We start from the raw sequence: 12,996 nt of genomic DNA on the forward strand, positions 1-12,996 counted from the left end.
AGGTTGCAAGTTCAAATCCCAGAGCCGACAAGGTACAAAATCGTTCTGCCCCTGAACAGGCAGTTAACCCACTGTTCCTAGGCTGTCATTGAAAATAAGAATTTGTTCTTAACTGACTTGCCTTAACTGACTTGCCTAGTAAAATAAAGGTAAAAAAAAATTAAATTATAGGCAGGTGTTTCACCTTTGGTTTGTTTCCATGTGAGTGTTTGGGCCACACGGTACTGTTTCGGTTTTCGTTTTGTTCACATCGTTTATTGATTTGTATTTCAGTGTGCAGTTCATTTTGAATAAATCATCATGAACACTTACCACGCTGCGCTTTGGTCCGATCCTTCTTCCACCTCTGAATGCCGTTACAGAAACACCCATCACCAAAGGACCAAGCAGCGTGGTAACGAGCAGCAGCAGGAGAGGCAGCGATGTTTGGAGAACTGGACTTGGGAGGAGATTCTGGACGGCAAAGGACCGTGGGCACAGCCAGGGGAATATCGCCGTCCCAAAGCAGAGCTGGACGCAGCGAAAGCAGAGAGGCGCCAGTATGAGGAGGCAGCACGGCAGCGCGACTGGAAGCCCGAGAGGCAGCCACAAAAATGTATTGGGGGAGGCACACGGGGAGTGTGGCGAAGTCAGGTCCGAGACCTGCCCCAACTTCCCGTGCTTACCGGAGAGCGAGAGGGACCCGGGCAGGCAACATGTTATGCGGCGGAGCGCACGGTGTCCCCGGTGCGTGTGCATAGCCTGGTGCGGTACATTCCAGCTCCTCGTATCGGTGGGCATCGAGCCAGGTGCCATGAAGCCGGCTCTACGCATCTGGTCTCCAGTGCATCTCCTTGGTCCGGCGTACATGGCACCAGCCTTACGCATGGTGTCCCCGGTTTGCCAGCACAGCCAAGTGCGGGCTATTCCAACTCGCCTCACTGGCCTGGCTACGGGGAGCATTCAACCAGGTAAGGTTGGGCAGGCTCGGTGCACCGTCCGGTCTATCCGGTGCCACCTCCACGCACCAGCCCTCCGGTGGCAGTCCCCCGCACCAGGCTGTCTCTCCGTCTTCTGCCTACAGGTGCTCCTGCCTGTCCTGAGCCGCCAGAGTCTCCCATCTGTCCTGGGTCGCCAGAGTCGCCAGTCTGTCCTGGGCTACCAGAGCCGCCAGTCTGTCCTGAGCCGCCAGTCTGTCCTGAGCCGCCAGAGCCGCCAGTCTGTCCTGAGCCGCCAGAGCCGGCAGTCCGCCAGTCTGTCCTGAGCCACCAGAGCCATCAGTCTGTCCTGAGCCGCCAGAGCCGCCAGTCAGCCAGGAGCCACCAGAGCCGCCAGTCCGCCAGGAGCCGCCAGAGCCGCCAACCAGCCAGCAGCCGCCAGAGCCGTCAGCCAGCCAGGAGTCTCCTGAGCCGCCAGCCAGCCAGGAGCCGCCAGAGCCGTCACTCAGCCAGGAGCCGCCAGAGCCGTCAGTCAGTCAGGAGCCGCCAGAGCCGTCAGTCAGCCAGGCGATGCCAGAATCGCCCTTCACTCCGGAGCTGCCGGAGTCTCCCGCCTGACCGGCGCTGCCGGAATCTTGGAATCCAGTCAGAGGTCGGCGGCAAGGGTCGCCGGTCGTAAGAGGCCATGGGGGCGGTTGAGGAGGAGGACAAAAACTGTGGTGAAGTGGGGTCCATGTCCCGCGCCAGAGCCGCCACCGCGGACAGACGCCCAGCCAGACCCTCCCCTATAGGTTCAGGTTTTGCGGCCGGAGTCCGCACCTTTGGGGGGTGTACTGTCACGTTCTGTCCATAGTTCTGTTATTTTATTCTTTGTTTTATTATGGTCAGGGCGTGAGTTGGGGTGGGCAGTCTATGTTTGTTTTTCTATGTTGGTTTTTGTGTTCGGCCTAGTATGGTTCTCAATCAGTAGCAGGTGTCGTTAGTTGTCTCTAATTGAGAATCATACTTAGGTAGCCTGTGTTTCACTTTTGGTTTGTTTGTTTCTGTGTGAGTGTTTGGGCCACACGGTACTGTTTCGCTTTTCGTTTTGTTCACATTGTTTATTGTTTTGTATTTCAGTGTTCAGTTCGTTTTGAATAAATCATCATGAATACTTACCACGCTGCGTTTTGGTCCGATCCTTCTTCCACCTCTGAATGCCGTAACACTGGGAGATGAATTCAACTTTCAGCAGGTCAATAACCTAAAACACAAGGCCAAATCTACATTGGAGTTGCTTATAAAGAAGACAGTGAATGTTCCTGAGTGGCCGAGTTAAAAGTTTTGTCTAGTAATGATCAACAACCAATTTAACAGAGCTTGACATATTTTGAAAAGAATAATGGGCAAATATTGTACTCTCCAGGTGTGCAAAGCTCTTAGACACTTATCCAGAAAGACTCACAGCTGTAATCACTGCCTAACATGTGTTGACTTAGAGAGGTGGATACATATGTAAATGAGATATTTCTGTATTTAATTTTCAATGCATTTTCACTATGGGGTATTGTGTGTAGATGAGTGAGAATTTTAAAAAATGAATTCATTTTGAGTTCAGGCAAAATGTGGCATAAGTCAAATGGTATGAATACTTTCTGAAGTCATTGTACTGCACAGTAATAGCTAAACGTGTCATGTTTCGGCTGCAACCTCAGTATGCAACCTATGTTGACCTTCGGATAAGGTTACCTTTGATCTGAGGAAATGGCTTACATAAGGGCTGTGAGATCACTGCTCTCTGCACTTCCCTCATATGAATTGATATAGAAAGTTGCACTCCCTGACGGGAGAGAGCGAGAGAAATAACTCAGGGAAGAGGTATGTGTGTTATTTGTTATAATACATTTTTATTTGTTTGTGTGGATCCCCATTAGCTTTCGAAGAGGCATCAACTATTCTTCATGGGCTGTACAAAAAACACAAAACATGACAAGTAACAGAACACTGACACGCTGATAGACAAGGACAGTCAAACGTGTAAAATACACGGATATACAAACAATACAACAACAAATATTACAACAACACAACTCCCCTCACAGTCCCCAATGTTCCATGAGATAAGATGTTGTTTAATATTTGTTTTTAAGGTAATTTTGCTGTTTGCTTGAGTAATTGGGTACGGAAGGGATTTCCATGCGCGCAATCATGGCTCTGTATAATGATGTGTGTTGCTGTGAATTCGTTTTGGACTTGGGGACTGTGAAAATACCGCTGGTGGCATATGTATAGATGTCTGAGCTGAATGTTATTTGATTATGCAAACAATCTGGAATTATCCTTGGAGTAATAATTTTCATTAAAAACTAGAAGAGAAGCAGTTAATCTCTTGTCAACCCTCAACCAGGAAAGACTGGTATGCATGTTATGTTAATTCTGTTTATGCAGGTAAGGGCAAGGCGTGCTGCTCTGTTTTTAGCCAGCTTCAGCTTTGCTACTGTACAGTAGGTATTTCTTTTCTCTGCTTGACCATATTACCAGACAGTAATCAAGATCGGACGAGACCGGAGCAGGAACAACTACTACAGTCGGTTTTTGTCTCAGTTTTTGTCACAGAACATATTTTTATAGCAGACATACCCCTCCCCATCTTCACAACAACTTTTTCAATATGAATTGACCATCTAATGTTATACCTAGGAGTTTAGCTTCCTCAACGGTCACACCCTTTATACACAACTCCAGTTGAGGTTTAGGTCTTACAGAATGTTTTCAACCAAATACAACGCTTGTAGTTTTATATGTATTTAAGGCCAATCTCAGCCTCTTGGGTGCCAGGGTAAATGTGGAAACCTCCATGTCCCAGCCTTAGAGGGCATAATGTCCTTGTCAAAGAACTAGCTTCATTACTTTCTTTAAATGTTTTTATTTAACCTTTATTTATCCAATTCAATTAAGAACAAATTCTTATTTACAATGACGACCTGGCCAGTGACAACTTTAACCAATCAAAAATGATTTGGACTCAAATCTGCAGCAACAACATTGAAACAGGGTTTTGATTGTAGATACTGCTCCCGATCAAATGTAATCTAAGTAGTTACATGGAATTACACCACCAAGTCCCCTCTCCCTCCAACGATAAATTATTCACTTCTCTGCTTGCCCCTAGATTGTATCCCATTCAATTCAAGAATAGAGAATGGATAGGAAAATGCATTGACCTGGGATCTAGCTTAACTATGGCTTTAGCTATAAAGAGATTCATTTTAACTGTAATACATGTGATGGTAAAAAAAACAAGGCTGAAGTTCATAATCTTCTTAAAGATTCCCCCAATCACAGGAGATTACCATAGATGCATGCTGCTCTTGTTTTGATATGCCCCAGGGGCATGAAATTGGATGAGGGGGAAATGCAGGATGATAGAATGACTGTACCAGCCATTTGACTTGACTTACTGCGTCACGGCTCCACTGTTATACCTTCCCGGCAGATAAACACTAAAAATACATCCCTCTTAATCTTCTTAAGGGAGTGAGTAGGAGTTAGTCTTGCAGTGCTTGACGGACAACACAAACACACACACACATACAATGTTGCAAAGTCTTAGAGGTCAGCTTAATACCTGAGACGGTTCAAAGGGTGTTTGCGGTTTTCGCTGCTTTAACTGTTCGGCAGCCCTACCGTTCCTGTGTTCTGCTTTGCCATACGGCCGTCCTATTGTTCCTCTGGTTCTTGCAGTCCTTCTGCATGGTTTCTAATTTTCAGTCAGTTTGCAACCCTCGTTGCTGGGCCGAGACCTTTGTTAGTATCGACATGCCAAACCTCAGCAGCCTGGGTAAGATCTGTGGCTCCAGCCGGGGCGAGGATATGGTGGTGATGGACAGGGCAAAGCGCAAGAATTCGGTTAGGCGCATGTCGATCATTGAGGATGGTCAGATTGCTGAGGTTCTCTACCTGATTCCGAAACAATCGATGATGGAGCAGCTTCCCTTCCTGAACCCCAACGACTATATCCTGTGTGAGCGGATGGTAGGCATGCCGCCAGACATGGGATCAATTGGACCAGGTAAGGGATTGCTCATTTGCCTAGTGTTGCCACCATTCTGATTTGGTCTGAAGACCAGGCTTGTTCTTCTGAAGGCGAGCGATAAAGCTATTCAGTTAGATTGTCTTTGAAATTAATTGCTGTAATGTCAAAAGTTTTAGGACAATTTGGTGACACTTTATTTGGTGAGTTGAACTTGTTCAACTTTCAACAAAATGTTCTATTAACTATCCACTAACTCTAACCTTAATCCTTACTCTTACCCTAACCCTAAACTGGCCCTAACCCTAAGAAGATGCATATAAATAGAGTGTCCGTTTTCAAATCTGTAAAGGGAGTCACCAAATAACAACATTACCTTCAATCTCCCAGATTGAGTTTGGTCTGAGTTGGCAGCCCTACTGGAGTGGTGGAGAGAAATTAGTGAAGATAAGAGATCGGAACAGTGGAAGGTAATAGAAGGGGACAAAACATTGAGAAATAACTCCTATTAAGACCTTCTTGAATAGTGTAAGAGGGAAGGAAGTGGGAAACAATAGTAGAGGGGGTATTGACGAGTGAGGAAAATAATGGGTAGACGAACGAGGAAGAGAGAAGATAGAGAATGGGAATACATTTTATTTTGGGTATGTTGAATTGACTATTTCTAATATAAATCCAAAAATGAAAACAAGTAGGTGGCCAGTGCGATGCAGAGAACATTAGTAAACTATTTACAGGTATAATTTACAAGGAGCAGATACGTCTATAGTATACAGTATATAACATCAGGGATCTCAACTGCAATGAGTTTCGACTACAGGAGTATTCATCAGTTAAAATACAAATGCCAATGTAATTATATGTGGGGACTTCTCAATTTGAGCTCCATTCAATGTGCAGACATGTTAGTCTGAGGAGTCAGTGTCGTGGGCTCTGGAGAATTAGAATACAGTGGCTTGCGAAAGTATTCACCCCCCTTGGCATTTTTCCTACTTCTTTGCTTTACAACCTGGAATTAAATTAGAATTTGTGGGGGTTTGAATCATTTGTTTTACACAACATGCCTAACACTTTAAAGATCCAAATATTTTGGGTGGAGAAACCAACGAGAAATAAGAAAAAAAAAACGGAAAACTTGAACGTGCGTAACTATTCACCGTCCCAAAGTCAATACTTCGTAGAGCCACCATTTACAGCAATTACAGCTGCAAGTCTCTTGGAGTATGTCTCTATACACTTGTCACCTCTATCCACTGGGATTTTTGCCCATTCAACAAGGCAAAACTTCTCCAGCTCCTTCAAGTTGGATGGGTTCCGCTTGTGTACAGCAATCTTTAAGTCACACCACAGATTCTCAATTGGATTGAGGTCTGGACTTTGACTAGGCCATTCCAAGACATGTAAATATTTCCCCCTAAACCACTCAAGTGTTGCTTTAGCAGTATGCTTAGGGTCATTGTCCTGCTGGAAGGTGAAACTCTGTCCAGTCTCAAATCTCTAGAAGACTGAAACAGGTTTCCCTCAAGGATTTCTCTGTATTTAGCACCACCCATCATTCCTTCAATTCTGACCAGTTTCCCAGTCCCTGCCGATGAAAAACATCCCCACAGCATGATGCTGCCACCATCATGCTTCACTGTGGGGCTGGTATTCCTGGGGTGATTAGTGGTGTTGGGTTTGCGCCCGACATAGCGTTTCCTTGATTGCCAAAAAGCTCAATTTTAGTCTCATCTGACCAGAGCACCTTCTTCCATATGTTTGGGAAGTCTCCCACATTGCACTTTGGCAAACACCAAACGTGTTTGCTTATTTTTTTTCTTTAAGCAATGGCTTTTTTTCTGGACACTCTTCCGTAAATGCCCAGCTCTGTGGAGTGTACGGATTAAAGTGGTCCTATGGACAGATACACCAATCTCCACTGTGGAGCTTTGCAGCTCCTTCGGGGTTATCTTTGGTCTCTTTGTTGCCTCTCTGATTGCCCTCCTTGCCTGGTCTGTGAGTTTTGGTGGGCGGCCCTCTCTTTGCAGGTTTGTTGTGGTGCCATATTCTTTCCATTTTTTTTAGATAGTACCCACAAAACACCAGTCTCAAATTCAACAGTGAAGAGGCGACTCCGGGATGCTGGCCTTCTAAGCCAGGAGAAGTTGATTGAAATTAAGCTAGCTGTAACTGTAACAAAAGACACGCTAATACAGTGCCTTCAGAAAGTATTCACACCCCTTGACTTTTTTCAAAATATTGTTGTGTTATAAAGTAAGATTAAACTGGATTTAATTGTCTTTTCTACACAAATTACTCTATAATGTCAAAGTGGAAGAAAAAGTCTAAGGCTTTCCACTAGATAGATGTTGGAACATTGCTGTGGGGACTTGCTTCCATTCAGCCACAAGAGAGCATTAGTGAGGTTGGGCACTGATGTTGGGCGATTAGGCCTGGCTCACAGTCGACTTTCCAATTCATACCCAAGGTGTTCGATGGGGTTAAGTTCAGGGCTTTATGCAGGCCCGTCAAGTTCTTCCACACTGATCTCAACAAACCATTTCTGTATGGACCTTGCTTGTCATGCTGAAACAGGAAAGGGCCTCCCACAAACTGTTGCCACAAAAGTTAGAAACACAGAATCATCTAGAATGTCATTGTATGCTGTAGCGTTAATATTTCCCTTTATTGGAACTAAGGGGCCTAGGCCGAACCATGAAAACAGCCCCAGACCATTGTTCCTCTTCCACCAAACTTTACAGCTCGCACTATGCATTCGGGCAGGTAGTGTCCTCCTGGCATCCGCCAAACCCTTTTTTGCTGCTGCTCGGCCATGGAAACCCATTTCATGAAGCTCCCAACGAACAGTTATAGTGCTGATGTTGCTTCCAGAGGCCATTTGGAACTTGGTTGTGAGTGTTGCAATTGAGGACAGATGATTTTTATGCGCTACGCACTTCAGCACTCAGGGGTCCCGTTCTGTAAGCTTATGTGGCCTACCACACTTGTGTGGCCTACCATAAGCAGCTGAGCTATTGTTGCTCCTAGACATTTCCTCTTCACAATGTCAGCACATACAGTTGACCGGGGCAGCTCTAGTAGGGCAGAAATTTGACAAATTGATTTGTTGGAAAGGTGACATCCTATGACGGTGCCATATTGAAAGTCACTGAGCCATTTTACTGCCAATATTTGTCTATGGAGATTGCATGGCTGTGTGCGTGATTGTATTCACCTGTCAGTAACATGTGTGGCTGAAATAGCCGAATCCACTCATTTGAAGGAGTGTCCACATACTTTTGTATATACAGTGTAAGTATTCAACCCCGTGTGTAAATAAATACATGTTAGTATCACCTTTGGCAGAGATTACAGATGTGAATCTTTCTGGGTAACTCTCTAAGAGCTTTCCACACCTGGATTGTGCAACATCTGCCCATTATTATTTTCAAAATTCTCCAAGCTCTGTCAAATTGGTTGTTGATCATTGCTTGACAACCATTTTCAGGTCTTGCCATAGATCTTCAAGCAGATTTAAGTCAAAACTCTGCCAATCTGTCTTCTTGGTAAGCAACTCCAATGTAGATTTTTCTGTCCTGCTGAAAGGTGAATTCATCTCCCAATGTCTAGTGGAAAGCAGACTGAACCACCGTAAATGTTTTATTCTGAAAAACTTCCCAGTCCTTAGCGATTACAAGCATACCCATAACATGATGCAGCCACCACAATGCTTGAAAATATGGAGAGTGGTACTGAGTAATGTGTTGTATTGGGTTTACCCTAAACATAACACTTTGTGTTCAGGACAAATAGTGAAATGATGTTGATCCATCCTCGGTTTTCTCCTATCACAGTCATTTAACTCTGTAACTGATTAAAAATCACCATTAGCCTCATGGTGAAATCCCGGGGCGGTAACCTTCCTATCCGGCAACTGAGTTAAGAAGGACACACATCTTTATAGTGACTGGGTGTATTGATACACCATCCAACATGTAATTAATAACTTCACCATGATCAAATGGATATTCCATGTCTGTTTTTTTAAAGTTTTTACCTATCTACCAATAGGTGCCCTACTTTGTGAGGCATTGGAAAAACTCCCTGGTCTTTATGGTTGAATCTGTTTATTAAATTCACTGTTCGACTGAGGGACCTTACAGATAATTGTATGTGTGGGGTAAAGAGATGAGGTAGGCATTCAAAAACCATGCTAAACACAATGTTTTTTTCTAACACTAGATTAGCGATTAGATCAGGGGTAACAAAATGTTTGACTCAGGTCCCCCTTCAGACATTGGGGAACATCCCACACCCCCCTTTGCGTGCACGTCACATCTATTTCTATGGGCACAAGCACTGTTCATGCCACAAACCTTTCACACCCTCTTGTTGCCAGAAAATGTTCCAGATATACAGCTTATTTCCTGCATTTTCAACACTTTTTGTCATGGGATACAGAAAACATCAAGCTGTTTTAAAGCTAATTCTCTTGCATTTCTATACATTTCGCCATGTCTAATGTGTATTCATGTGATATTTGAGTGACAAACATTACAACAAAATCTATAGGCTAAAAAACCTAACTAAAAAAACGTTAGCTGATATTGTCTAGTTCAGTGGTTCCCAAACTAGGAGTCGCCACCTGTCACGTTAGTCATAATGAGGCGCAGCGTGCGTAGAATTCCACATGTTTAATCATTAATAAACTCACCAAACAAAAACAGAAGAAAAACGAAATGTGAAGTTCTGGGCTGCTCACAGGCAGCTACACAAAAACAAGATCCCACAAAACACAAAGGGGAAATGGCTGCCTAAATCTGACCCCCAATCAGAGACAATGATAAACAGATGCCTCTGATTGGGAACCATACCAGGCCAACATAGAAAAATAAATCACCTAGATGACCCACCCTAGTCACACCCGGACCTAACCAACATAGAGAATGAAAAGCTTTCTATGGTCAGGGCGTGACAGTATCCCCCACAAAGGTGCGGACTCCGACCGTAAAACCTGACTCAATAGGGGAGGGTCCGGGTGAGGGGCAGTAAGGGAAGCAGTACCTACTCCGCTTGTGGATACGTCATCTTCAGCTCTGGTGCTGGGATCGTCGCCGGATGCTCCGGACCGTGGATCGTTGCCGGGGACACCGGACCGTGGGTCGTAGCCAACTGGGTTGTGAAGGTGCACTGGAGACCTGGTGTGTATAGCCGGCATCAATTGTTCTGGAACTTTAACACACTTCTCAGGACGAGTACGGGGAGCTGACTCAAGTGGCACCAAACTGACAACACATTCCTTCATTTCAAATCCGTGCATCCTCCACCAACTCAACAACTCTCCCATTTCTATCTCCTCCAAATTCTCCTTCTTCTCCCAGACTGACTCTGGTTCACTCGTCTGCACCGCCGACTGCTCCATGTGCCCCACCATTATTTTTATTGGGGCTTCTGTGGCCTACCTCCCCGACTTTGTCGCTTTCGCTGCTTCCGCCTGCCTCCATGGCAGGCTCTTCTCTACTGCTATTATGTCGTCCGAAGTCCAGGATGTTCTCTCCATAATCTCCTCCAGAGACCAGGATGCCATTATCTCCAGGGCACGCTGCTTGGTCCGTTGTTGTTGGGATCTTCTGTCTACAGATAGTTGCCTGTGTGCACACCAGTAGCTTCACGTTTAGTTTGTGCTTGTTTGTTTTGTTTGGTGAGTCTCTATTAATTAAAATATGTGGAACTCTACGCACGCTGCGCCTTGGTCCAATCATTATGACGAACGTGACACCACCCCATTATGGGGTCGCCTGATATAAAAATGGGGTCGCAGAAGAATTTCCAAAATCCCACCAAACCCTCCCCCAAAATGATATATAATATACTCAAAACTGTTGTTGGCTTAGCTACATTTACAAGATATTCCTCTCAACTATACAATCATCATACTTTATATCTATCTATCTAGTGAGCTAGTCATCCAGCAAAGCATTTTTATATTTTGATTACTTTTTTTGTCACTTTTAGAGCACATGCTTTTGTCACTATGGTAGTTCCCTACAATGGCAAAGTGTACCTTTTCTTAGTACATGGTTTTGTATCTGTGGACTACATGTAAGTATGGTAATATCTGAGATATAAACTGGGGTACAATAATGTACCTACAACTAAAGGTTCAAAGGATGACCTTTACAGGGTATCACCACAAGCCAAGTGGTTGTACCCCATTAAGAACACATCTAAATCTTTATTGTGTAGGTACAACACACTCAATGAGCTAATCGTCTTTAAGTAAACATGTACTTCAAGTTGTCATATGGGACACATGGATACATACACACGTGTACACAGTACACTCACACACAAACGCATGCAAGCAAGCAGACACACACACAGGTTTCTTAAAAAAAATATAAAAATGTAAAGACATTGTACATTTTTCCCAGGAAGGATTGTTGTTTGGAACTCAAAAAGTAGCAATTTCTGCAGAATGGCTGCAACTTTATACCAAATGCTTCAGAAAGGGTTTTTAATCTAGTGGACCAATAATCTGCCAGATAAGGACAAGACCAGAATATGTGGGTCAAGTCCGCCAGGGAGCTTTTACACCTGTCACATGTTCCATCAAAATTTGGGTAGAAATTGGACAATCTGGCCTTGCTGAAATGGATATGGTGAAGTACCTTAAACTGTATAATGCTTAACCGGGCACAAGAGGAGCTTCCATTTACAGTAAGTAAGGCACTATTCCAGACTCCTCTCAGATTGGATTTTATTGAGTGATGGGATATTTTTTTATAATTTCACCTTTATTTTAACCAGGTAGTTTAGTTGAGAACAAGTTCTCATTTACAACTGCGACCTGGCCAAGATAAAGAAAATCAGTTCGACAAATACAACAGCACAGAGTTACGCATGGAATTAACAAAACATACAGTCAATAATACAGTAGAAAAAGTATATATGCAGTGTGTGCAAATAAGGGAGGATAAGGGAGGTAAGGCAATAAATAGGCCATGGTGGCGAAATAATTACAATATAGAAATGAAACACTGGAATGGTAGAAAGTGCAGAAGATGAATGTGTAAGTAGAGATACTGGGGTGCAAATGAGCAAGATAAATAAATAAATACAGTATGGGGATGAGGTAGTTGGATGGGCTTTTTTCCAGATGGGCTATGTACAGGTGCAGTGATCTGTGAGCTGCTCTGCGAGCTGGTGCTTAAAACTAGTGAGGGAGATATGTGTTTCCAGCTTCAGAGATTTTTGCAGTTCGTTCCAGTCATTGGCAGCAGAGAACTGGAAGTAACCAATGAGATATACCTGCTGGAGCGCACGCTATGGGTGGGTGCTGCTATGGTGACTAGTGAGCTGAGATAAGGCAGGGCTTTACCTAGCAGAGCCTTGTATATGACCTGGAGCCAGTGGGTTTGGCGACGAATATGAAGCAAGGGCCAGCCAACGAGAGCGTACAGGTCGCAGTGGTGGGTACTATATGGGGCTTTGGTGACAAAACGGATGGCACTGTGATATACTATATCCAATTTGTTGAGTAGAGTGTTGGAGGCTATTTTGTAAATGACATCGCTGAAATCGAGGATCGGTAGGATGGTCAGTTTTTACGAGGGTATGTTTGGCAGCATGAGTGAAGGATGCTTTGTTGCATAATAGGAAGCCGATTCTAGATTTCACTTTGGATTGGAGATACTTAATGTGAGTCTGGAAGGAGAGTTTACAGTCTAACCAGACACCCAGGTATTTGTAGTTGTCAGAACTGTCCATGAGTAGTGATGCTGGAAGGGCGGGCAGCGATCAGTTGAATAGCATGCATTGAGTTTTACTTGCATTTAAGAGCAGTTGGAGGCCATGGAAGGAGAGTTGTATGGCATTGAAGCTCGTCTGGAGGTTAGTTAACCTCTTGCTCCTACCCGACACGCAGGCGTCCCATCTAGACATCTGGAAATGCAAATGCGCTACGCTAAATGCTAATAGCACTCGTTAAAACTCAAACGTTCATTAAAATACACATGCAGGGTACTGAATTAAAGCTACACTCGTTGTGAATCCAGGCAACAAGTCAGATTTTTTAAATTATTTTCG

At 44.3% G+C, this 12,996-nt stretch overlaps 1 protein-coding gene across 2 annotated transcripts in view; it reads left to right on the top strand.

The window, feature by feature from the left end:
• Positions 1 to 4,505: 4,505 nt before the first annotated feature.
• Positions 4,506 to 12,996, top strand: part of ablim1b (actin binding LIM protein 1b) — an 84,198-nt gene continuing 75,707 nt past the window's right edge. For both annotated transcript variants that reach the window (XM_035734823.2, XM_052478355.1), the window contains exon 1: positions 4,506 to 4,968. In XM_035734823.2, the coding sequence (XP_035590716.1) occupies positions 4,650 to 4,968 (319 nt within the window). In that variant the 5' untranslated portion in view covers positions 4,506 to 4,649. The remainder of the gene's footprint in view (positions 4,969 to 12,996) is intronic.

Source organism: Oncorhynchus keta, chromosome 24 (genome assembly GCF_023373465.1).
Source record: "Oncorhynchus keta strain PuntledgeMale-10-30-2019 chromosome 24, Oket_V2, whole genome shotgun sequence".
Classification (NCBI taxonomy): domain Eukaryota; kingdom Metazoa; phylum Chordata; class Actinopteri; order Salmoniformes; family Salmonidae; genus Oncorhynchus; species Oncorhynchus keta.